The sequence below is a fragment of the Pseudophryne corroboree genome, chromosome 8 (assembly GCF_028390025.1).
Source record: "Pseudophryne corroboree isolate aPseCor3 chromosome 8, aPseCor3.hap2, whole genome shotgun sequence".
Classification (NCBI taxonomy): Eukaryota; Metazoa; Chordata; class Amphibia; order Anura; family Myobatrachidae; genus Pseudophryne; species Pseudophryne corroboree.
In genome coordinates, this window is record NC_086451.1 from 62,209,090 (window position 1) to 62,235,822 (window position 26,733).

The 26,733-nt window shown below is 48.9% G+C and overlaps 1 protein-coding gene across 2 annotated transcripts in view; it reads left to right on the forward strand.

The window, feature by feature from the left end:
- The window catches only part of CRAT (carnitine O-acetyltransferase), a 71,363-nt gene that overhangs the window by 29,001 nt on the left and 15,629 nt on the right, over positions 1–26,733 (forward strand). For both annotated transcript variants that reach the window (XM_063936480.1, XM_063936481.1), the window contains exons 2-8: positions 170–430; positions 5,418–5,536; positions 16,572–16,625; positions 16,710–16,875; positions 19,250–19,424; positions 24,669–24,847; positions 24,923–25,023. In XM_063936480.1, the coding sequence (XP_063792550.1) occupies positions 170–430; positions 5,418–5,536; positions 16,572–16,625; positions 16,710–16,875; positions 19,250–19,424; positions 24,669–24,847; positions 24,923–25,023 (1,055 nt within the window). The remainder of the gene's footprint in view (positions 1–169; positions 431–5,417; positions 5,537–16,571; positions 16,626–16,709; positions 16,876–19,249; positions 19,425–24,668; positions 24,848–24,922; positions 25,024–26,733) is intronic.

Consider the following 26,733-nt stretch of genomic DNA (forward strand, 5'->3'; position numbering starts at 1 on the left):
CTGAATGTGGGAAGGCATAGGCAGGTTTAGGCATGGTTTCCGTGCCATGGGGCGTGGCTTGCACCGTTGAGGGGCTTATTTTGATTTTTTTTTATGGGAAAATATCCTTATAATTTTCTGTACTAGAATGCATTATCCCATATATAAAGTGTCTGTCTACCTTTTACAGGCCAAGCCGGCTCGCTTGGTGAAACCCGTGTCATTGGTGAAGCTGCCAGGGAGGTATTTGGCGCACCAGGAGGGGTTACCTCGACTGCCTGTACCACCGCTGCAACAAACACTGGACAAATACCTACTGGCCATGAGGCCCCTGGTCAGCGTGGAGGAATGGGACCACACCAACCAGTTGGTAAATGAATTCCAGACATCTGGAGTGGGCAGCCGGCTGCAGAAGGGTCTCGAGAGGAGGGCAAAGAAAACTGAAAATTGGGTAATGTCAAGTAAACATTGCTATATTGACGTTAGTTATTTATTTAGACCCAAATTGATAAAGCCTTGGGGAGTGATAAATTGCACTGTGATAAAGTACCAACCAATCGGCTCCTAACTGCCATGTTACAGGCTGTGTTTGAAAAATGACAGGAGCTGATTGGTTGGTACTTTTTCATCGTGCAGTTTATCTCTCTCCAACTTGGTAAATCTGGACCTTAATTTGTTTAGGACTTTCATTTACTTTACATTCAGAAAGCAGTAGGTTAGGTAATACACTGGACAAAAGTGGGCTTAGACTAATAAAAGCAAAACTCAGGTCAGATTACAATGCAGAAAGTGAGCTATTTGCTTAAAGAGATGAATAAAATAAAAATGAGGGCTTTGATAATTATCTGTGGATGTCATGCATTTGTCACATTAGGCATATGAACAATGCTATAATAAACCTAATGCGTTCCCGACCATTCTGATGTTGTGACGCATCTGTAAACACAGGTGCCACAATGATATGCTAAAATAACATTACATAGAACCAGAGTCATTAGTATCTTCTATGTATGCCTTTAAACCAGTGTAGTTCATATATATTCTCTACGGGTTGGGTATGTTTTGTCTACATTCAGAATTTTGACATGGTGGTAATGTCCACATTTACCATATTTGACATCATGTTTTGTTTTGGAGCCAGTTAACCTTCTAGTATATTTATGGATTGTGGGAGGAAACCGGAGTACCCAGAGGAAACCCACACAAGCATGGGGAGATGAGTTATGGCTGGTACTGTGACGGTTCCGGCAGTGTTTAATGCAAACCCTAATCCTCCCATCCTGCAACCTAACTCTCACCCTCCCACCGCCTAACCTTCACCCCCCTCTCTCCAGCAGCCTAACCGTAACCATCCCCCTCCCACATCCTAACCCTAACCTCCCACAGCCTAACTGTAACCCTCACCCACCCGCAGGCTACCTCTTAACCCTCACCCCCCCACAGCCTAACTCTAACCCTCACCCTCCCGCAGCATAACTCTCACCCTTCCTGTAGCCTAACTCTCACCCTCACCCTCCCGCAGCCAAACTCTCACCCTCCCGCAGCCAAACTCTCACCCTCCCGCAGCCTACCTCTTTAACCCTCCCGCAGCCTCACTCTAACCCTCCCCCTCCCGCGGCCTCACTCTCCCCCTCCCGCGGCCTCCCCCTCCCACGGCCTCACTCTCGCGCTCCCCCTCCTGCGGCCTCACCCTCCCCCTCCCGCGGCCTCACTCTCCCCCCTCCCGCGGCCTCACTCTCCCCCCTCCCGCGGCCTCACTCTCCCCCCTCCCGCGGCCTCACTCACCCTCACCCTCCCGCGGCCTCACTCACCCTCCCGCAGCCTCGCTCTCACCCTCACCCTCCCCCTCCCGCGGCCTCGCTCTCACCCTTCCGCAGCCTCGCTCTCACCCTTCCGCAGCCTCGCTCTCACCCTTCCGCAGCCTCGCTCTCACCCTTCCGCAGCCTCACTCTCACCCTTCCGCAGCCTCACTCTCACCCTTCCGCAGCCTCACTCTCACCCTTCCGCAGCCTCACTCTCACCCTCACCCTTCCGCAGCCTTACTCTCACCCTCACCCTTCCGCAGCCTTACTCTCACCCTCACCCTCCCGCAGCCTTACTCTCACCCTCCCGCAGCCTTACTCTCACCCTCCCGCAGCCTTACTCTCACCCTCCCGCAGCCTCACTCTCACCCTTCCACAGCCTCACTCTCACCCTCACCCTCCCGCAGCCTTACTCTCACCCTCCCGCAGCCTTACTCTCACCCTCCCGCAGCCTCACTCTCACCCTTCCACAGCCTCACTCTCACCCTCACCCTTCCGCAGCCTTACTCTCACCCTCACCCTCCCGCAGCCTTACTCTCACCCTCCCGCAGCCTTACTCTCACCCTCCCGCAGCCTCACTCTCACCCTTCCACAGCCTCACCCTTCCGCAGCCTTACTCTCACCCTTCCGCAGCCTTACTCTCACCCTCCCGCAGCCTCACTCTCACCCTCCCGCAGCCTCACTCTCACCCTCCCGCAGCCTCACCCTCACCCTCCCGCAGCCTCACCCTCCCGCAGCCTCCGCCTCACTCTCACCCTCCCGCAGCCTCACTCTCACCCTCCCGCAGCCTCACTCTCACCCTCCCGCAGCCTCACTCTCACCCTCCCGCAGCCTCACCCTCACCCTTCCACAGCCTTACTCTCACCCTTCCGCAGCCTCACTCTCACCCTTCCGCAGCCTCACTCTCACCCTTCCGCAGCCTCACTCTCACCCTTCCGCAGCCTCACTCTCACCCTTCCGCAGCCTCACTCTCACCCTCACCCTTCCGCAGCCTTACTCTCACCCTCACCCTTCCGCAGCCTTACTCTCACCCTCACCCTCCCGCAGCCTTACTCTCACCCTCCCGCAGCCTTACTCTCACCCTCCCGCAGCCTTACTCTCACCCTCCCGCAGCCTCACTCTCACCCTTCCACAGCCTCACTCTCACCCTCACCCTTCCGCAGCCTTACTCTCACCCTTCCGCAGCCTTACTCTCACCCTCCCGCAGCCTCACTCTCACCCTCCCGCAGCCTCACTCTCACCCTCCCGCAGCCTCACCCTCACCCTCCCGCAGCCTCACCCTCCCGCAGCCTCCGCCTCACTCTCACCCTCCCGCAGCCTCACTCTCACCCTCCCGCAGCCTCACTCTCACCCTCCCGCAGCCTCACTCTCACCCTCCCGCAGCCTCACCCTCACCCTTCCACAGCCTTACTCTCACCCTCCCGCAGCCTCTCTCACCCTCCCGCAGCCTCTCTCACCCTCCCGCAGCCTCACCCTCCCGCAGCCTCACCCTCACGCAGCCTCCGCCTCACTCTCACCCTCCCGCAGCCTCACTCTCACCCTCCCGCAGCCTCACTCTCACCCTCCCGCAGCCTCACTCTCACCCTCCCGCAGCCTCACTCTCACCCTCCCGCAGCCTCACCCTCACCCTTCCACAGCCTTACTCTCACCCTCCCGCAGCCTCACCCTCACCCTTCCACAGCCTTACTCTCACCCTCCCGCAGCCTCACTCTCACCCTCCCGCAGCCTCACTCTCACCCTCCCGCAGCCTCACCCTCACCCTCCCGCAGCCTCACCCTCACGCAGCCTCCGCCTCACTCTCACCCTCCCGCAGCCTCACTCTCACCCTCCCGCAGCCTCACTCTCACCCTCCCGCAGCCTCACTCTCACCCTTCCACAGCCTTACTCTCACCCTCCCGCAGCCTCACTCTCACCCTCCCGCAGCCTCACTCTCACCCTCCCGCAGCCTCACTCTCACCCTCCCGCAGCCTCACCCTCCCGCAGCCTCACCCTCCCAGTTTATCGCAGCGATTGGATCGGAACTGCGCATATGCCGGCACCGCCGCGCGCCGACTCATGCTGGACGGCCGAAGGCCGTCGTTCCCTAGCGATCGCCTCTGCCTGATTGACAGGCAGAGGCGGTTGCTGGGCAGGAGGGGGCAGCACGGCAGTGTTTGCCCGCCGTTATGGGGGTGCGGTCCGGCCAACGCAGGCGTGGCCGGACCGCGCGGGGGGTGTGCCGCAGCGGCTGCGACACGTCACTCGCAGCCGCTGCGATGATCCACTCCCGGCCAGCCACAGGAACTGCGCTGGCTGGGAGTTAGTCCACAAGCACAAAAGCATCGCCGCTGTGCGATCCTTTATTACTTGTGTGTGTGTGTGTGGGGGGGGGGGGGGGGTGGGGGGTAGGGGCGGACAGACATGCGGGGCGGCCTAGCCCTGTGCTGGGCGTCCCCCTGCATGTCTGTGAACATGATTGTAGCTGTGCTAAATTTAGCACAGCTACGATCAACTCGGAATGACCCCCATTGTCTAATGTGTATGGATGTCAGCGTGCTCCCGCCTGTCGACATCAGGATCGTCCCATCTGCTGTGCCGACGACAGCATACAGCTGAATGTGGCCATGAACGATATATTGCAAGGTCGCGCGCTATATCATTCAGTGTGTACTGGTGACTGATGTATCTTTACATATCGGTCGTCCCATCAGGCGTGATCCGGGTCGTCCTAGTGTGTACCAGGCCTAACCCTATCTGCATTCTGAGGATGTCGGCACTTCAGATGCTGACATTTTGAGCCTGTCAACATCATTGTTGACATGACTGCATCCCACCTCTATCTTTTATTTACCACAAGGGTTAGAATATAGCAAGACCCTGAAGTATATAAAGCCACGGTTGGAACACAGACCTTTATCAGACAATGTGTTCCACTGATCAATACTGTACACATCTGGTTCCCATCCCTAACACCTGGACAAACTGCGGCTCTTTAGATGTTGTGAAACTACAAGCCCCAGCATACTTTGCCAGTTGGCTAATACCCTGTTAGCTGGCAGGGTATGCTGGGACTTGTAGTTTCACAAAACCTGGAGAACTATGGGATGCCTAGTCCTGGCATAGACCAACTCAAGCAGCTCAAAATGCGTCATCGGTCTGACCTGAAGGAAGACTGTACACCAGGGGTATTCAACATGCGGCCCTCCCGCTGCTGTGGAACTGCACATCCCAGCATGCCCTGCTCCAGTTTTAGCATGCCCTAACAACAAAACGGTGGCAGGGCATTCTGGGATATGTAGTTCACATTTAGCTGGAGGGCTGCATGTTGAGAATACCCCTGCTGTACATAAACAACATGATACTTGTGTGTATAGGGAGTTGCCGACGCAACTACTGTAGACCTGAAATAGAACATCCGCCGAGGATCAATTTAATAGGATCACAAGATACACATCCTGTGCACAGGTAGCGTCGTCAGGCCGGCAGAGACGTACCGGTAACTAATGTAGCCGGCCTGAAAGAGCGCGATTATCCAAAGGATGTGATCGTATTAAGCAAAAAATAAAAATACAAAGTAGTGATAGAACTGTATAGACAAGATAAACAAATGTGATTGGTCTGTGTCTGATGCGTCCTTCTGTATGTGCTTGTCCTCAGCTCTCTGACTGGTGGCTGCAGACAGCGTATCTGGAATACCGGCTGCCGGTGGTGGTTCACTCAAGTCCTGGAGTGGTTTTACCAAAGCAAGACTTTGCAGACAGGCAAGGGCAGCTCAGGTAACATATCTACGATCCAGTGTTTGTTCTCTGAGGTGACCTTTGTACTATGGAAGGGGGGGGGCAACTTCTGAGGGGCGTACAGGCTGACCTTTGTTCAGGGTGACCTTTCCCACACTATTTTGAGATCAGCCAGAGCGCTTAGTGAAAACACAGTCCAATAACATGCACCAAGTCCAGGGTGGCAGACACTCCCACCTGCACAGCAGAGTTACAGCTGCAGGCTCTTTTACTCTGAGCTCCAGGGTACAGACTGTCAGATATCATTCAGTTTATTGATCACTGAAATAGACTACTTACTAACAGCACAAACTCGCTGTAACCCGGAGCAACCAATTATCCCTGACCGTCTGTAGTACAGGTTAAAAGATGAAAACTAGCATTTCATTAGTTGCTGCGAGTTCTCCTTATTAAATAAGCTTTATTGCGCTTAACGTGTCTGCGTTATTTTAATGGTTGTTGTATGTTATTACAAATGAAAGCATTTTGTAAGCACTATTTGAGGGAGTGACTTCATTTAAAATAATGCTGCCTAAGTAAAATGACCGTGTCGGGTACCATACCCCCCAACAGTGCTGAATTAAGCGGGACACTGCTAATTTAGGGTCTGTCCCGACTGTCAGAATGTTGTTAGCTCCGACCCGTTCTCTGCACTGAGCGGCTCAGAAGTGCTAAATCTTTGTTTCAGTGGGCCTAATTCAAACCTGGACGTAGCAGCAAATTTGTTAGCTGGTGGGGCAGATATAACATGTGCAGAGAGAGTTAGATTTGGGTGGGGTGAGTTCAATCTGAAATCTAAATTGCAGTGTAAAAATAAAGCAGCCAGTATTTACCCTGCATAGAAACAATATAACCCACCCAAATCTAACTCTCTCTGCACATGTTATATCTACCCCACCTGCACTGCACATGGTTTTGCCCATCTGCTAACAAATTTGCTGCTACGATCAGGTCTGAATTAGGCCCAGTGTCCCTTTTATTTGCCCGGGATGCAGTTAGGTTGCTGGCAGTCGGGATCCCGGTGATCAGGATACCGACACCGGAATCTAGACCACTTACAATGCCGCCAGGAATCCCGGGTAACGGGCTATTCCCGCTTGTTGGTGTCCACGACACCCATAGAGATGTCAGACAACATCACGGCGGTCGCCCATGTAAACCGACAGGGCGGCACAAGAAGCAGGATGGCAATGGCAGAAGCCACAAGGATTCTCCGATGGGCGGAAAATCATGTGTTAGCACTGTCAGCAGTGTTCATTCCCGGAGTGGACAACTGGGAAGCAGACTTTCTCAGCAGACACGACCTCCACCCGGGAGAGTGGGGACTTCATCCAGAAGTCTTCCAAATGATTGTACACCGGTGGGAAAGGCCACAGGTGGACATGATGGCGTCCCGCCTCAACAAAAAGCTAAAAAGATATTGCGCCAGGTCAAGGGACCCTCAGGCGATAGCTGTGGACGCTCTGGTAACACCGTGGGTGTACCGGTCGGTGTATGTGTTCCCTCCTCTGCCTCTCATACCCAAGGTACTGAGACTAATAAGAAGGAGAGGAGTAAGAACTATACTCATTGTTCCGGATTGGCCAAGAAGAGCTTGGTACCCAGAACTTCAAGAAATGATCTCAGAGGACCCATGGCCTCTGCCGCTCAGACAGGACCTGCTGCAGCAGGGGCCCTGTCTGTTCCAAGACTTACCGCGGCTGCGTTTGACGGCATGGCGGTTGAACGCCGGATCCTGATGGAAAAGGGCATTCCGGAGGAAGTTATCCCTACGCTTATTAAAGCTAGGAAAGAAGTGACCGCAAACCATTATCACTGCATATGGCGGAAATATGTTGCGTGGTGTGAGGCCAGGAAGGCCCCAACGGAGGAATTTCAACTAGGTCGATTTCTGCACTTCCTACAATCAGGGGTGACTATGGGCCTAAAATTGGGTTCCATTAAGGTCCAGATTTCGGCTCTATCGATTTTCTTCCAAAAAGAACTGGCTTCACTACCTGAAGTTCAGACATTTGTTAAGGGAGTGCTGCATATTCAGCCCCCTTTTGTGCCCCCAGTGGCACCTTGGGATCTCAACGTGGTGTTGGATTTCCTAAAGTCGCATTGGTTTGAACCACTTAAAACCGTGGAACTAAAATATCTCACGTGGAAAGTGGTCATGCTGTTGGCCTTGGCTTCGGCCAGGCGTGTGTCCGAATTGGCGGCTTTGTCTTGTAAAAGCCCTTATCTGATTTTCCATATGGATAGGGCGGAATTGAGGACTCGTCCCCAATTTCTCCCAAAGGTGGTTTCAGCATTTCATTTGAACCAGCCTATTGTGGTGCCTGCGGCTACTCGTGACTTGGAGGACTCCAAGTTGCTGGACGTAGTCCGGGCCCTAAAAATCTATGTTTCCAGGACAGCTGGAGTCAGAAAGACTGACTCGCTATTTATCCTGCATGCGCCCAACAAGTTGGGTGCGCCTGCTTGAAAGCAGACTATTGCTCGCTGGATCTGTAGCACAATTCAACTTGCACATTCTGCGGCTGGACTGCCGCATCCTAAATCTGTAAAAGCCCATTCCACGAGGAAGGTGGGCTCTTCTTGGGCGGCTGCCCGAGAGGTCTCGGCTTTACAACTTTGCGGAGCAGCTACTTGGTCGGGGTCAAACACATTTGCTAAATTCTACAAGTTTGATACCCTGGCTGAGGAGGACCTAGAGTTCGCTCATTCGGTGCTGCAGAGTCATCCGCACTCTCCCGCCCGTTTGGGAGCTTTGGTATAATCCCCATGGTTCCCAGCATCCACTAGGACGTCAGAGAAAATAAGATTTTACTCACCGGTAAATCTATTTCTCGTAGTCCGTAGTGGATGCTGGGCGCCCGTCCCAAGTGCGGATTGTCTGCAATACTTGTATATAGTTATTGTTTAACTAAAGGGTTATTGTTGAGCCATCTGTTGAGAGGCTCCGTTATATTTCATACTGTTAACTGGGTATAGTATCACGAGTTATACGGTGTGATTGGTGTGGCTGGTATGAGTCTTACCCGGGATTCAAATCCTTTCCTTATTGTGTCAGCTCTTCCGGGCACAGTATCCTAACTGAGGTCTGGAGGAGGGTCATAGAGGGAGGAGCCAGTGCACACCAGGTAGTCCTAAAGCTTTCTTTAGTTGTGCCCAGTCTCCTGCGGAGCCGCTATTCCCGTGGTCCTTACGGAGTTCCCAGCATCCACTACGGACTACGAGAAATAGATTTACCGGTGAGTAAAATCTTATTTTCTCCTACGTCCTAGAGGATGCTGGGGACACTTCAAGAACCATGGGGTTTATACCAAAGCTCAAGAACGGGCGGGAGAGTGCGGATGACTCTGCAGCACCGATTGACCAAACAAGAGGTCCTCCTTAGCCAGGGTATCAAACTTGTAAAACTTTGCAAAAGTGTTTGAACCCGACCAAGGAGCTGCTCGGCAAAGCTGTAATGCCGAGACCCCCCTGGCAGCCGCCCAGGATGAGCCCACCTTTCTGGTAGAATGGGCCTTCACCGCTTTTGGTAACGGCAATCCAGCCATACAGTGAGCTTGCTGAATCGTATTACAGATCCAGCGTGCAGTAGTCTGCTTGGAAGCAGGAGCCCCAATCTTGTTGGGATCATACAGGACAAACAGAGCCTCCGTTTTCCTAATCTGAGCCGTTCTGGCTACATAAATTTTCAAAGCTCTGACCACATCTAGAGACTTCGATTCCGCTAAGGCGTCGGTAGCCACTGGCACCACAATAGGTTGGTTCATGTGAAACGATGACACCACTTTCGGCAGAAATTGCTGACGAGTTCTCAACTCTGCTTTATCTTCATGGAACATCAAATAGGGGCTCTTGTGAGACAAAGCCGCTAATTCAGACACCCGCCTTGCAGAGGCCAAGGCCAACAGCATGATCACTTTTCAAGTGACGAATTTCAACTCTACCTTACGTAAAGGTTCAAACCAATGAGATTGCAGGAACTGCAACACCACGTTAAGATCCCATGGTGCCACCGGAGGCACAAAGGGAGGTTGGATGTGCAGCACGCCTTTCACGAAAGTCTGAACTTCCGGAAGGGAGGCCAATTCTTTTTGAAAGAAAATTGACAAGGCCGAAATTTGTACTTTAATTGAGCCTAATTTTAAGCCCGCATCCACACCTGCTTGCAGAAAATGGAGAAAACGGCCCAGCTGAAATTCTTCCGTAGGAGCCTTCTTGGATTCACACCAAGACACATATTTTCTCCAAATACGGTGATAATGTTTCGCCGTTACTTCTTTTCTAGCCTGAAGAAGTGTGGGAATGACTTCACCGGGAATACCCTTTCGGGCTAGGATACGGCGTTCAACCTCCAAGCCGTCAAACGAAGCCGCGGTAAGTCTTGGTACACGCACGGCCCCTGCTGTAACAGATCCTCCCCATAGAGGAAGAGGCCAGGAATCTCCTACGAGCAATTCCTGAAGATCTGGATACCAGGCCCTCCTTGGCCAGTCTGGAACAATGAGGATTGCATGAACCCTTGTTCTTCTTATGATCTTTATCACTTTTGGAATGAGTGGAATCGGAGGGAACACATATACCGGATGAAACACACACGAGGTCACTAGGGCGTCCACCGCTATAGCTTGAGGGTCCCTCGACCTGGAACAATATCTCTGAAGTTTCTTGTTGAGCCGAGACGCCATCATGTCTATTTGAGGAATTCCCCAACGACTTGTCACTTCTGCAAAGACCTCTTGATGAAGACCCCACTCTCCTGGATGGAGATCGTGTCTGCTGAGGAAGTCTGCTTCCCAGTTGTCCACACCTGGAATAAAGACCGCTGACAGAGTGCTTACATGCCTTTCCACCCAGCGGAAAACTTTTGTGGCCTCTGCCATTGCCGCTCTGCTCTTCGTTCCGCCCTGGCGGTTTATGTACGCCACTGCTGTTATGTTGTCCGACTGAATCAGGACGGGCAGATTGCGAAGAAGATGTTCCGCTTGTAGAAGGCCGTTGTAAATGGCCCTTAATTCCAGAATGTTAATGTGTATACAAGCTTCCTGGCTTGACCATTTTCCCGGGAAATTTTCCCCCTGTGTGACTGCACCCCAGCCTCGGAGACTCGCATCCGTGGTCACCAGGATCCAGTCCTGGATCCCGTACCAGCGTCCCTCTAGGAGGTGAGAGATGTGCAGCCACCCCAGGAGTGAGATTCTGGTCTTGGAAGACAGGATTATCTGTCGGTGCATGTGCAGATGGGACCCGGACCACTTGTCCAACAGGTCCCACTGAAACATTCTTGCATGGAATTTGCTAAACTGAATGGCCTCATAGGCCGCCACCATCTTCCCCAGCAACCGAGTGCATTGATGAATTGACACTCTTGCTGGTTTCAGAATCTGTTTGACCAGGTTCTGAATTTCTAGAGCCTTTTCCACTGGAAGAAAAACTCTCTGTAATTCCGTGTCCAGAATCATACCCAAGAACTACAGACGTGTCGTCGGAACCAACTGCGATTTTGGCAAGTTTAGGAGCCAACCATGTTGTTGCAGAATTGTCAGGGAGTGCGTGATGTTCTGCAGTAATTGTTCCTTGGACCTCGCTTTTATCAGGAGATCGTCCGAGTACGGGATAATTGTGACTCCTTGCTTGCGCAGCAGAATCATCATTTCCGCCATTACTTTGGTGAAAATTCTCGGAGCCGTGGACAGACCAAACGGCAACGTCTGAAACTGATAATGGCAATCCTGCACTGCAAACCTCAGGTAAGCCTGATGTGAAGGAAAAATGGGAACATGCAAATAGGCATCCTTTATATCTACCGACACCATAAAATCCCCCTCCTTCAGACTGGATATCACTGCCCGGAGAGATTCCATCTTGAATTTGAATTTCCGTAGGTAGAAATTGAGGGATTTGATGTTCAGGATCGGTCTGACTGAGCCGTCTGGCTTCAGGACCACGAACAGGCTCGAATAAAAGCCTTTCTCCCTGTTGCGACAAAGGAACCCTGACAATGACTTGATTTTGACACAATTTCCGTATTGCTTCGCATACCACCTCCCTGTCCGGAGGAGAAGCTGGTAAGGCCGATTTGAAAAATCGGTGAGGGGGAACGTCTTGAAACTCTAGCTTGTACCCCTGGGACACTATTTCCAAAACCCATGGGTCTAGGGTCGAACGAGCCCAGAACTAACTGAAGAGTTTGAGACGTGCCCCCACCGGTGCGGACTCCTGCAGAGGAGCCCCAGCGTCAGTGGATTTGGCAGAAGCCGGAGAGGACTTCTGCTCTTGGAAACTTACCACAGCCGGTGACCTCTTTCCCTTTCCTCTTCCTCTAGAAGCAAGGAAGGAAGACCCTCACCCTTTTTTGAATTTATTGGCCCGAAAGGACTGCATCTGATAGTGGTGCTTTTTTCTTTTGTTGTGCAGGAACATAAGGTAAAAAGGATGACTTACCCGCGGTAGCCGTAGATACCAGGTCAGCGAGGCCGTCACCAAACAAGACACCACCTTTATACGGCAGAGACTCCATCGCCTTCTTAGAGTCCGCATCAGCATTCCATTGATGAATCCACAATGCTCTCCTAGCTGAGACTGCCATGGCATTGGCCCTTGATCCCAAAAGGCCAATATCCCTCGCAGCTTCCTTTTAGGTAGGCTGCAGCGTCCCTGATATAACCCAGTGTCAAAAGAATGCTATCCCTATCCAGGGTATCTATCTCAGATGACAAGTTATTTGCCCATTTTTCAATAGCGCTACTCACCCACGCCGATGCAACGGCAGGTCTGAGCAGCGTACCCGTAGTGACATAAATGGATTTCAATGTATTTTCCTGCTTACGAGCCGCAGGCTCCTTTAGGGCTGCTGTGTCAGGAGACGGAAGCGCCACCTTTTTGGACAGCCGTGATAGGGCTTTGTCCACAGTGGGGGGTGACTCCCACTTTTCCCTATCCCCAGAGGGGAATGAATATGCCACCGGAATTCTCTTGGGAATCTGAAACTTCTTGTCAGGATTTTCCCAAACCTTTTCAAAAAGAGCGTTCAGTTCATGAGAGGGAGAAAACATTACCTCAGGTTTCTTTCCTTTAAACATACAGACCCATGTATCAGGTACAGCAGGGTCCTCCGTGATATGTAACACGTCTTTTTATCGCCACAATCATGTACTGAAACTGAATGCTTTTAGCCAGTTTTGGTTTTAATCTGGCATCACTATAGTCGACACTGGAGTCAGTCCGTGTCGGTATCCGTATCTGCTAACTGGGTAAATTAACGCTTTTGTGACCCCGAGGGGGTCTGAACTTGTGACAACACATCCTCCACGGATTTTTTTCCATGCCTGGCTCCGAGACTCAGATTTATCTAATCTCTTATTTAACAAAGCCACATTCGCATTCAAAGCACTCAAAACATTTACCCAATCAGGAGTCGGCGGTGCCGACAGGGTCACCTCCACAGCCGTTTCTTTCCATATTCCAGTCTCCTCCTGGGAAGAGCACTCAGCCTCAGACATGCCGACACACGTGTATCGACACCCACAAACACACTGGGCATATAGGGGACAGACCCACAGTAAAGCCTGTCAGAGAAACACAGAAAGAGTTTGCCAGCTCACAACCCAGCGCTAATCCCGATTCTGAAATCCCTTATATAAAGCCTCAGACCCGTTAGCGCTTTTATAATTACATATACAGCACCAAAATAACTGTGCCCCCCCCCCCCCCTGTTTTGTACCCTGTTACTTGTACAGCAATGTAGAGGAAGGACCAGCGTCTCTGCAGCTCTGTGAAGAGAAAATGGCGCTGATGAGAGCTGTGAGGGCTAAGTCCCGCCCCCTTAATGGCGCACTTCAGCCCTGCTATTTTTTTAAAATATTTATACTGGCGGGGGTTCGGATTTAGTGACTAGGCACTTAAAAACCACATTGCCAGTCCATATTGAGGATTTTTATGCTGCCCAGTTGTGGATCTGCCAGGAAACATTATGGTCGACAGAAAACCTAGTATTCATCGACAGCAGGGAGTAGTAACCAGGTAAAATAACATACTTATAACTCCGAGGGGACTGAAGGTAGATACATAATAAGTTCAATAACACTCCCCTATATGTACTACCATGTCTGCGCACGAGCTACAGGCCCACGGAACCGTACCCCACATATACATATAACATATATACAGGTATAGGTAGTTACCGCATGTTAATTAACACCCAGTAATAACAGTCGGTGCCGACAGAATCACCCACATACTACTGTGTCTCCCATACAGAGTTTACTTTTGACAAGTATACAACTACCGACTTGCTGACACTGCATCTACAGAATCAAGTACGAACAGTAGCCGGCAATGTCGACCGTGATCCGCATAAATGACAGAGCACGCACACCTGTCGACCTATGTCGACTAAACTATAGTGGGTATCCGACAGGGAACACACAGATATAAATATATATATTTATAACACACAGAATACCAGCCCATTTGTGCAAAAATAGCGCTATTTTCCTCTAAACAGCACCCAACCTTGTGCCCCCTGATGCTTTTGGCGGGGACAAGCAGAAAATGGCGCTGTATAGTGAAGTGAAGGCTAAGCCCCGCCCCTCCCGGCGCGCTCCAACATGCAAAAAAAAAAATAACTTTGTGTATGCCAACGGGGGTCCCTATACAGTGTATAGACACTGTATAGGTGTACTGTCACCCCCAACAAGTCATATATACACATTGCTGCTCAGGGCGCTCCCTCCCTAGCGCCCTGCACCCTCGTAACAACCGTTGGCGTGTGGGAGCAATGGCGCGCAGCCTGACCGCTGAGATATCCGGCGGGGGTATCGGAACGGTGCCCAGGTATAGAGTCTGCACACATGCCAGCTGTATTTTAAACTTCTAGTAACTTGCTGCCCAGGGCGCTCCCCCCCCAGCGCCCTGCACCCTGTGAGTGCAGTTGGTGTGTGGGAACATGGAGCGCAGCGCGACCGCTGCGTGTTACCTCCGTTACTGAAATCTTCTGTTCTTCACATACTCACCCGGCTTCTGTCTTCTGGCTCTGTGAGGGGGGCGACGGCGTGGCTCCGGGAACGAGCAGCTAGGCGCACCAAGTGATCGAACCCTCTGGAGCTAATGGTGTCCAGTAGCCGAGAAGCAGAGCCCTTGAACTAAGTAGAAGTAGGTCTGACTTCTCTCCCCTCACTCCCACGATGCAGGGAGCCTGTAGCCAGCAGGTCTGCCTGAAAATAAAAAACTTAACATAAAGTCTTTTCTAGAGAAACTCAGTAGAGCTCCCCTAGTGTGTGTCCAGTCACTCCTGGGCACAAAGTCTAACTGAGGTCTGGGGGAGGGGCATAGAGGGAGGAGCCAGTTCACATCCAGTCAAAGTCTTTTTAGTGTGCCCAAGCTCCTGCGGATCCCGTCTATACCCCATGGTCCTTACGGAGTCCCCAGCATCCTCTAGGACGTCTGAGAAATATATTTGATAATTATGCACTTTATATTATACATTCATAAAACCTTTTAAGTGCATCAGCGCCGGCAACTGCCATTCCCTCATACCATATATTGTGTGACTGTATTCCTGTACGCAACTTCATAAATATCGGCATTGCGTATGTTTCTAAATCGGGTCAATAGAGCGACACATTATGCAGTCTTCTGAGTGACAGCAGGATGTATTGTGTCGGGAGATTGTATCAAATGAATTGTTGCTCCTGTACACATTGGCCCTCTTTCCGAGTTTATCGCTAGCTGCCGTTGTTCGCAGCGCAGCAATTAGGCAAAAAAATCTGCGTTTCTGCGCATGCGTATGCACTGCAATGCGCACACGCGTCGTACAGGTACAAAGCGCTTTGTGCTTTTGCTCTGGTTATAACGAAGATTCCTTTTGCACGCCTGAATGCAGGAAGATTGACAGGAAGGGGGCGTTTCTGGGTGTCAACTGACTGTTTTCAGGGAGTGTTTGGGAAAACGCAGGCGTGTCTGAAAAAATGCAGGCGTGGCTGGGTGTTCGCTGGGCGGGCGTGTGACGTCAAAAGCCGTCCCTCCATCGTTAGAATCAACACACGATAAGTAACTACAGGGCTGGTCTTGTTTTGCACAAAATGTTTTTGCAGGCGCTCTGCTGCACAAGCGTTCGCACTGCTGCAAAGCTAAAATACACTCCCCAGTGGGCGGCGACAATGCATTTGCGCGGCTGCTAAAACTAGCCAGCGAGCGATCAACTCGGAATGAGGGCCATTATCCAATCGTCCTGTAGAATAGTGCCAAACGTCAGGGTCCAACATGTCCTGTATACACACTAGATGATGTACATCATACATCGCATTGTCCCATCTGACATAGCAGCGCGCAAAATGGGACGATACAATGAACGGCTGGTGAAAATGACGGATTGTATACACACGATATGGTGGTCGTTCCGATCCAACACGGGAAGATATATTGGACAGTAGATCGGATAGTGTGTCCTAGCTTTACAGGAAATTTATTGTTCCATAATACAACATCCTATATCAGGGCTGGCCAAACCGGTCCTCGAGATCTACCAACAGTTCATGTTTTCCAGGCCTCCTGGAGATCTGTAGAATTGTCAGTTAGGAATGAATGCAGCACATCTTAATTAGTAATGACTACACCTGTGCACCAGCTAGGTGGTCTGGAAAATGTGTACTGTTGGTAGATCTCGAGGACTGGTTTGGCCAGCCCTGTCCTATATAATAAAAGCTTAACGCTGCTCCTCACCTCTATCAAGTGTTTTGCGCGTTGGCGACCACTAGATGGCACCTGATGGAACAATTCAAGTGTTGCTCTATTCGGGCGCACACAGTGCATTAGTGTTACGTTGTTCCATCATTTTGACAGACAGGTACTAGTACAGTATATAGAAAGTGGTATTTTACAAATATTTTGGTGCGTAAGGAGTTGTTAGGAGGACATATAGGTGCATTGCGAGGTACATGTACACACATTTGGGGGAACTTACTATAAGTGTGATCGTATAGTTGAGCGTTTGTTCTGCTGATATGGATTCTATCATGAATATTGTTCCTTCTCTTAGATTTGCTGCTAAGCTGATTGAAGGCGTTCTGGACTTTAAAGCCATGATTGACAAGTAAGTAATGTCTTAAAGCTACGGCAACTCTCCTGGCCATGTGTCCAGCTGCCTGAATTATATTTATCTTCCCATTGTCTACAGTGAGACCCTTCCTGTAGAGTATCTTGGTGGCAAACAACTGTGTATGAATCAGTACTACCAGATCTTATCGTCCTGCCGGATACCAGGCCCGAAGCACGACTCTGTCGTCAACTATAGTCAAGTGAAGAAGCCCCCCACTCACATTACCGTGGTTCATAACTTCCAGGTGAGGCCCACACTGTCTTATGGATGATAGATGAACAATGATGATAGATTAATAAAGCATCATAAAGATGCCTCACAGAAATAACTGTAACATACAAGTCATACTTAAAGGTGCTTTTACCTTCAGGCTTTTCATGTATTGACTTGTACACGTATTCCTGCAACCATTGCTGTATGATCTAGTTACAGATATTTCTCTAACATCCTATCTGGGGGACACTGCTATACCTGTGGGGTATAGAGGGCGCTGTAATAGGAGCAAGCACATCTTCACACTAAACTTGTCTCCTTCCCCTTTATATCCCATAATAGAAGATGATATAAACAACCCTGCCTGATACTACATACATGACTGAAAAGCACAGACAGTAACCCGTTACGGTGCGTTTAAAAGGGGTCTCAAGACTTTGTGTATAACACAATGTAACAGTGACATCAGACCTCTCCTTTCATGTAAGGCAGGGCTAGTAATAGAGTCACAACTTATTATCTGTGCCAATGCCGTAAAAGAGATTACCAAAATCAGTACTTATGGCCTCAATAGCTTTTATTTATATATATATATATATATATATATATATATATATATATATATATATATATATATATATATATATATATATATATAGAGAGAGAGAGAGAGAGAACAAATGAAGAATAGTGCCTGGACCAGTCCTAATTGTGACACACTAATAAATTGTTATGGAATTAATTAGAGATATTTGTAACACACCCCATAAATCAATGGGTGGCCGCTCATGCCCAGTACAGGGGAAATAGATAAAAAATAGAGTGCAATAGAGCGCCTGATAGTGTTTGTATATTAAAATATTATTGTATAGCCAGTTCACCCTGTGAGGTGTGTAAAGTGCAATTTTTGAAAAAGAACAACTTAGCTCCTTGGAGGCAGCTTCGATCAGATGACGCTTTAGAACATGTAAATTAAAAAACAAAAGAAGAACATAGTGTGTAGTTTTTACAGAGTTAAAATGCACATAAAACTCTGAAAGTAGGAACCTTGCTGGTCCCAATAGCCATACAGAAGTTTGTCAGAATACAAATAAAAACACAATTTATTATAACAATCCTGACGCAAAGGCAGGTAGCAAACGTACAAGATAACACAATTAGGTAGCTTATCTATCCATGATTAGAAATTTCAACTAAACAGCAATTTCGTAACCAGAGATTCAATTTAAAATCCTGTAGCAAATGCAGGTATCATACGTACGAGATAAAAACATAAAAACGGCTTATCTGTCCAATGTTAGAAGTATCGGGTGAGCAGCAAATCCCAATCCCAACGCGTTTCGTCCTTTAGCAGAGGACGTGTGTGTTTATATGTGTGTTTATGGAGGAACCTTCTAATATAAAGTAATTTCCTCGCCCCTAGTAGGATATATGAATATTTTAGTGATGTACCTCCAGCTACAGTATGATACCATTGCACCTTACAGTATGTTATTCCCTGCATTTATTCCTTTCTATCTATAGGGAGCAGAAGAGATTCATATTTTACTGAAGTCCTTCTGAATGTTGAAGCATTTATATAAGTATTGGTAGTTCATGGTTGGCCTCTTTGAAATTACATTTTAGTAATATGACTGCCTTGCACCTATACGTATTCCGTCAAGAAAGAGCGTAATATACAGATGGAGCCATCTTTATCTTGGCCTTTAATAGGATTAATTGAGACTGGGCAGTCAGACTTAATCCCCTGCTGTAATGACTTAATCCCCTGATGTACTGTTCTCTCTGTATTGTATTGCATCTGAGAACAATAGATGAAGGGCTTATGCTAATAAACCATGGTGTGCCTAGACGCAGCAGAGAAGCCAAGATAAGCGTGGCTCCATCTGTAAATGTGTATTTTGGGGGGATTTTTTGGGGGCGTGTATAAATTAATGGGTGCCCAACCAGTGATATTCAGTTGTTCTGCAAGTGCCGTATGCACCTATTACATATTGCGCTTGTCACACCCAAATGCACCAGGTCTAGATGCGTAAAGTGCCAAAAGCCTGACTTTTCACAGACTTCACAGAAATAATGGCTGCCCTTGGCACTCGCACCCAAAAGCTAACCAATTGAATAGCTCCCGTCAGGCGTATAAAATCATTTAAATTCACCCCTTTGTCTTATACAAAAGTTTGCACTTCAGAGTGTTCCCCTTCATTGAAACTTTATTTTAAAGTCTACAAATATGTACTGTGGGAGCAGCCATTTTGAGGCTGAACCAATATTCATGATTGATGTCGTTAATAGGGTTACTGTTGGTTCATCCCACAAAATGTCTGCCTCCACTTCCTGTAGGCATCAGGTCCACGCTAAATCACTCAAACCTCCGATGATTCTGACTCACTTCATTTTTGTCTCAGTTTTTTGAGCTGGATGTGTATAACAGCGACAGGACGCCCCTCACTGAGGATCAGATTTTTAGTCAACTGGAAAAGATCTGGGGAACCTCCCTGCAGACCAACAAGGAGCCCATCGGAATCTTGACTACAAACCACAGGAACAGTTGGGCCAAGGCCTACAACAATCTCATCAAAGGTGAGCTGAGGAGATTATGCTCTGTACTAGGACCATACTCTCCATTCTACACCACACAGTATTCTATACTCTACTCATTTAGGGGTTGTCCAGAATACACTTCCCATCCCAACATGCTTAGCATTTATGGGTAACAGTGAGCTGGCTTGTGCTGAATTGCAGACCTGTCTACTGCTGGGTGATCACTCTATAGTGTGAGAGGTCAGGGTTACAGTATTCCTATCCGATGTCCAGAAGCGAGGTGTTTCGCATTATGGGCGATTGGTGGGTCTCAAGGGTGTCCGTGCGTTTGGTGCCATCATGCTAGGTGACCGTTGTCCAACTCTGAATCTGGCATTCCCTACAGCTGAAACGTTTCCCATGTATGGAAGAGGCCAGTAAGAAATTATTTTTTCCCACTCTACCAACGTTTACTAAAGATAGGAAACGGGACCTGAGCAAGTCATAACCGTTCCGTCAGTGGGCCTAATCAGAAGTGCATGTTGCCGAGGCCACAACTGAGTCCTTATGTTAGTGCCGTGGCCAATGGTCTTTCTACTGGCTGTGGGGCTAATCCGTTTAAGACGCACCATCGAACATTTAATCAGTCCTATGGAGGTGTAGATTATCCGGCGGAACGTGGCCACCTGTGCCAGAGCAAATGCATCTTTAGACACAGTCACTAGCTGGGACTCGGCCATGTCTGACTACCACCCCATTACCTCCGGGAGAGCCTACTGATATCCCCGGCCCCTGCCTCCAAAATCATTCTGCATCTCTGTGCAATGACTATCGGGCCGCACGTGCTGTGCGACTCCTGACGCATGTGTAGTACATACAACATCGGCCAACTGCGTGACTATCTGCATTGCGTGTATTAACCACTTGCCTGGCATGGTCGCATCAGATGCGACTACACCAGGCAGTGTTTTATCTGAGTTGGTCGCACAGGATGCGACCAGTCAGATAAACAGTGTTAGCAGCGGCAGGAAAGAGAAACTTCCCTCCGCTGCTGCTCTCGGTCCCACTGCCTCCCTGCACCTTCCCCTGTGTCTGCCGTGCTGCCGATCACTGCTGATCGGTCAGCACGGCAAGATCCCCCACCCAGCGGCTGCAGACAAAGGCAGCCACTGGGAAAGCGTAAAACAATCCCCCCAAGCCCACCCTGTGTACCTGGCAGCTGTAATGGTTGCAATGTTCCCGATGTTCCGATGTTTGAGAAAAATTATTTTAGAAAAAAAAATTCAAACATTTTTGAATTTTTTTTTTTTAACTAACATAATTTTGTTCTTCACCTAATTCACTCATAAAAAAAAAAAAAGACAATTTCGGAGCGTTTTCTTTTTTGGAAATAAAAACGTCCGTTAAGTGTCCACCTCTGAATCGGTCCCAGCGTGTCCGTCATAGTAACCTATTATAAGGTCCTTTCCTGATGGTAATGATGCCCAAACTTACAGTACTTTTGAAAATATTCTCAGGGACCACTGCAAATTGCTGGAGGTGCAGCAGGGGTATATATGGTGACTGTCTCAGATTGCAAGCTTTTTGGATCTGGATAATCTACATTTTCAAGAGATTCTGGGCTCCGACATTCTAGATGTTTTGGAGACTGGCTCCTGAACTTGACAACCAAACACGTTTAGATTTGGTTGGGGTGTATTCAAACTGAAATCTAAATTGTAGTGTAAAAATGAAGCAGCCAGTATTTACCCTGCACAGAAACCATATAACCCACCCAAATCTAACTCTCTCTGCACATGTTCTATCTGCCCCACCTGCAGTGCACATGGTTTTACCCAGTTGCTTGCTTTTTTTTTTTTTTTTTTTGCAAACAAACCTGAATAACTCCCGTAGTCATGAATACTCTCAATTCCCTTCAGGTTCAATCCAAGATGCAGCCTCCCAGCTCACGGTCTCTCTCCCACCCTCTAATCTTTTAAGAGCTCTCTCAAAAGCCCCCTCTGCACTGTAGCCTTTTCCCCCCCAGGAATTCCAGCACACACTGTCCCCCCAGTAATTCCACTCACTGCCCCCAATAATAATTGCTGCCTCCCACATCCCCCACCCCCAGTGATTCCAAACATTGCTTGCATAAATACATTTTTTATTTTAAATATATAGGGGTATATGCAATTGCGGTCGAATTCTGGCTGGAATTCGACCGTTTTTAAATTCAACACAATTCGACAGTCACATACCCTCCCGCCGGGACCCGAATTCGACATATTCAATAAAAAACGGATTCGACAGTCCCACTGTCGAAAAATGGACCAATTGACGATAGTGTGCGTCCTGGATTCGACTTCATGGACGGCACAAAAGTGTGTAAAAAATCCTGAAAAAAAAATGCGTGGGGTCCCCCCTCCTAAGCATAACCAGCCTCGGGCTCTTTGAGCCAGTCCTGGTTGTAAAAATACGGGGGGGAAAATGACAGGGGATCCCCCGTATTTTCACAACCAGCACCGGGCTCTGCGTCCGGTCCTGGTGCAAAAAATACGGGGGACAAAAGACATAGGGGTCCCCCGTATTTTTAACACCAGCACCGGGCTCCACCAGTCAGAGAGATAATGCCACAGCTGGGGGACACTTTTATATCGGTCCCTGCGGTTGTGGCATTAAATCACTAACTAGTCACCCCTGGCCGGGGTACCCTGGAGGAGTGGGGACCCCTTAAATCAAGGGGTGTCCCCCCCCCCCTCCAGCCACCCAAGGGCCAGGGGTGAAGCCCGAGGCTGCCCCCCCCATCCAAGGGCTGCGGATGGGGGGCTGATAGCCAAGTGTCAAAATAAAGAGTATTGTTTTTTGCAGCAGAACTACAAGTCCCAGCAAGCCTCCCCCGCAAGCTGGTACTTGGAGAACCACAAGTACCAGCATGCGGGGGGGGTGGCGCTGGTACCTGTAGTTCTACTGCAAAAAAAATACCCAAATAAAAACAGTACACGCACACCGTGAAAGTAAAACTTTATTACATACATGCACGCCGACACGCACATACTTACCTATGTTCACACGCCGACTCGGTCCACTTCTCCAAGTAGAATCCACGGGGTACCTGAAAATAAAATTATAGTCCCCAAAATCCAGTGTAGATCTGTCCTCTTCTTTTTTGTAATCCACGTACTTGGCAAAAAAATAAAACGCAAAACCCGATCCACGCACTGAAAGGGGTCCCATGTTTACACATGGGACCCCTTTCCCCGAATGCCGGGACCCCCCGTGACTCCTGTCACAGAGTGTCCCTTTAGCTAATCAGGGATCGCCACGTCGTGGCACTCTCCTGATTGGCTGTGCGCGTCTGAGCTGTCAGACGGCGCATAGCACTATGCCGCTCCATTATCTTCAATGGTGGGAACTTTGCGGTCAGCGGTTGACCGTGAGTAACCTCACCGCTGACCGCAAAGTTCCCGCCAGGCGGGAATGAGACTGCTGTACCGCTGAGAAGGCAGCATAGATGGAGGAGTAGCAGTAGACGTACGGGCACTTCAGGCAGGAATGCGACATGGCGTGCATGACCTATGAGTCACACACGCGGAAGTGCACAGCGCTACCCAAGGTGGCTATTGTTTGCGGCGGATATCTCTGGCTGGCCGAGCGGCAGTGGATCTCTGGCTGTCAGCGGCGGGGAGCATCTCTGGCTGGCGGCGGCACACCTAGAGACCACTCTAGTGTACAGCGGCTGAAAATCACTGCTCTAACCTATGAGAATGACTCTGAGATGAAAGCGGATCTCGCAGCAGCAAATTTGTTAGCTAATGGGCAAAACCATGTGCACTGCAGGGGGGGGGGGGTGCAGATATAACATATGTAGAGAGAGTAGATTTGGGTGGGTTATATTGTTTCTGTGCAGGGTAAATACTGGCTGCTTTACTTTTCTTTTACACTCAATTTAGATTTCAGTTTGAACACACCCCACCCAAATCTAACTCTCTCTGTACATGTTATATCTGCCCCCCCCTGCAGTGCACATGGGTGGTCATTCCGAGTTGTTGCTAAATGCGCATGCGCAAGGCACGCAGGGCGCATGCGCTTAGTTATTTAACTAAAAAGTTAGATTTGCTGTGGATCCTGCGGCGCTTTTCAGTCGCACTGCTGATTAGTGAGTGATTGACAGGAAATGGGCCTTTCTGGGTGGTAACTGAGCATTTTCTGGGAGTGTGCTAAAAAACGCAGGCGTGTCAGGGAAAAACGCGGGAGTGGCTGGAGAAACGGGGGAGTGGCTGGCCGAACGCAGGGCGTGTTTGTGACGTCAAACCAGGAACTAAACGGACTGAGCTGATCGCAATCTGTGAGTAGGTCTGGAGCTACTCAGAAACTGCAAAGAATTATTTAGTAGCAGTTCTGCAAATCTTTCGTTCGCTATTCTGTTAAGCTAAGATACACTCCCAGTGGGCGGCGGCCTAGCGTGTGTACTGCTGCTAAAAGCAGCTAGCGAGCGAACAACTCGGAATGAGGGCCATAGTTTTGCCCAACTGCTAACAAATTTGCTGCTGTGATCAGATGTAAATTACAGTTATCCAAGTGAACACCACTGAGCAAGCTCAGTTACAAGCTGGACATCATGGAAGAGGTCTGGTAATGAGATACACAAGGGACTGAGATGATGGGAGTATACAAAAGGACAGGTAAGTATGGGAGAGCACTATGTGGAGTTTATATGTTCTCTCCAGAGCAGGGAATGATATGCTGAACAACACATTCTCTGTACAGCACAGTGTGACACAGTGACACTATATAGGTAAATACTAAGAATAATAAATTAGGACATAGGGTGAGGTAGGTGGCTCATAGCCAAGTACACATGACCTAAAAATAAGTAGACGGGGAAAGCAGAGAATGTGGAATGAAGGAGGAAAGTAAGTCGTAGCAAACTTCTGTAATGTATTTTAAATACAAATTTTTAAACAAAAGTAGAACCAAAGTTATTCCTTTCAGTGATTGTTACTGCACACTCCAAATGGCAGGCTCGCATACTCTGTAATTTTGCTGATGGGCAAGGCTAGATGGCATGGACAATTTATCAGTAGGAGACTGACCCCCAAAACTGACCATTTATAAAAAATAATTTAAATTGCCGGTAAACTCTTCGCATGGCCCAAACGCCCCTTCTCTGTTGCACTGCCGAAACGAACGTGCTGGTATGTTGGTCTGTGTAACAATCCTTTTTTACACATTATGTTCTCTGGTTTGATATACCATTATCCAGTAAGTTTTATGGTAAGAGAGCGGAGTCTGACTTTGTAATGGGGATTTTTCTTCTCTGTCCAGATAAAACCAACAAGGAGTCGGTGAGAACAATTCAGAAGAGCATCTTCACGGTGTGCCTGGACGCCCCAATGCCCAGAGTGTCTGACGAGCTGTACATGAGCCGCGTGGCTGCGCAGATGTTACATGGTGGAGGGAGCCGCCTGAATACTGGGAATAGGTGGTTTGACAAAACCCTTCAGGTAAGGGAGAGATTTATGTATGGTATTAGGTCACTATTGACTTTACGGGACTCTTCATAAGCGTTTTGTTCTCAGTTTATAGTGGCGGAGGATGGTTCGTGCGGGCTGGTGTATGAACACGCTCCTGCTGAAGGACCACCCATCGTGGCATTGCTGGATCATGTTGTTGAATACACGTAAGAATCCTGTACTGGGAAGCGGTCTAAATCCCAATGCAGTCACTAGGGCGGCTTCTTTGTGTCAGCAGAGTTTTGTACATGTGATCTAAGCAGGAATAGTGCTTAATCTGGTTTGTATGTGCGCACTGGAAGGTAGACGTCCAGCTCATTTTATTTGTGCACATGGGCCCGATTCAGGTTTTCACTACTTTGCGCATGCACCAGGCCCATACTGCGTATGTGCAGTACGGGTCTGCAACATTGGATGAAGATTGGCAGCAGATGGTCAGTGATTGACAGTCTGCTGACATTTGGGGGTGGCAATAGCTGGCGTTTCCCAAAATCCATAGCCCAGGATCTCCGTCGGAAGATGGAGATTTCCCAGCCTGTTTGTAGGATCTGCGGCGGCCGGCTTGAGCGACCTCATGGGTCCGCAGCCAGCCGATTGTATCACAGGTGATCCAAAGCATGGATCAATAATGCAAACAGGAGGCGTCTACTTGTATCAGACCCCTCCTGCTACATACCATACTAGTGCATCCCTGCTGCCTCCATGCACATCTGAATGTGAGAGACATCAGCACCATCTAAAAATAGGATTTTGGTACTTACCAGGTAAATCCTTTTCTTTGAATCCATAGGGGGCACTGGAGTACTCTTGGGATATGGACGGGCGTAGCCGAACAAGGGCACTGAATATTTAAATTTAGGACCCTCCCCCCCCTCCATATCCCCGAGTACCTCAGTGTACGACCTCAGTGTTTTTTACTGAGCGAACAGGAACGATATAGAGAGGTTGACAATGGAGAATACCTATAACATAACGGACAACACAATGTTGACCCATAACCTTACTGTCAACTAAACAGTTGACACCATAACCGATAGAACTTTATAATTTGAACCAATCGGTGAAAATGTGTTACCATAAGCTCCTCTGAGCTTAATATCAATGAAGTAAAACTTGTTACCCTAAGCTCCCTTGAGCTTAAAACAACCCCGGTAAAACTGCTCTGGGTGGGCGTCCAGTGCCCCCTATGGATTCAAAGAAAAGGATTTACCTGGTAAGTACCAAAATCCTATTTTCTTTATCATCCACTAGGGGTCACTGGAGTACTCTTGGGACGTACCAAAGCTTCCCTCGTGGGCGGGAGAGCTGTTTGATACTTGTAACAGTAGGCAGCCCAAAGCTAGATGCTGATGGCGCCACCATTTATAACGTGTAAACGTGCACAAACATGGTGCACATGAAGGCTATATAGCCGCGTTTTAGACACTCCACGACCCACTGGGTCTGACATTCCCACAGAACCTGTGGGATGAGCTATTACTGACGTAGGCGATTGTAACTTAGCCTTAAAGTAAACCTGACTTGTAGTCATTATTATTACCCAACTGGATAATGTCTGCTAAGAAACTGGCTAACCCCAGTTGGCAGTATCATAGAGAACAAACAACGTATTCATATCACGTACTGTTGACGTTCGGGACATATATAAACGCGTAATGCGTGTACCACATTCAGAATTCTAGAATGTGCTGTCCACACAGGAACCCCTATTGGTATATTGATGTGAAGAATACGAAAGCGTGATTCGTCCGAAGATCTGCTTTGTCATGAGAAAACTCAAATACGGTGGCTTGGAATACAAGGCACCCAAATATGAAACAAAACCCTTGCCGAAGCCAAGGCTATAAGAAAATTGTTTTCCAAAGTGAGAAACTTAA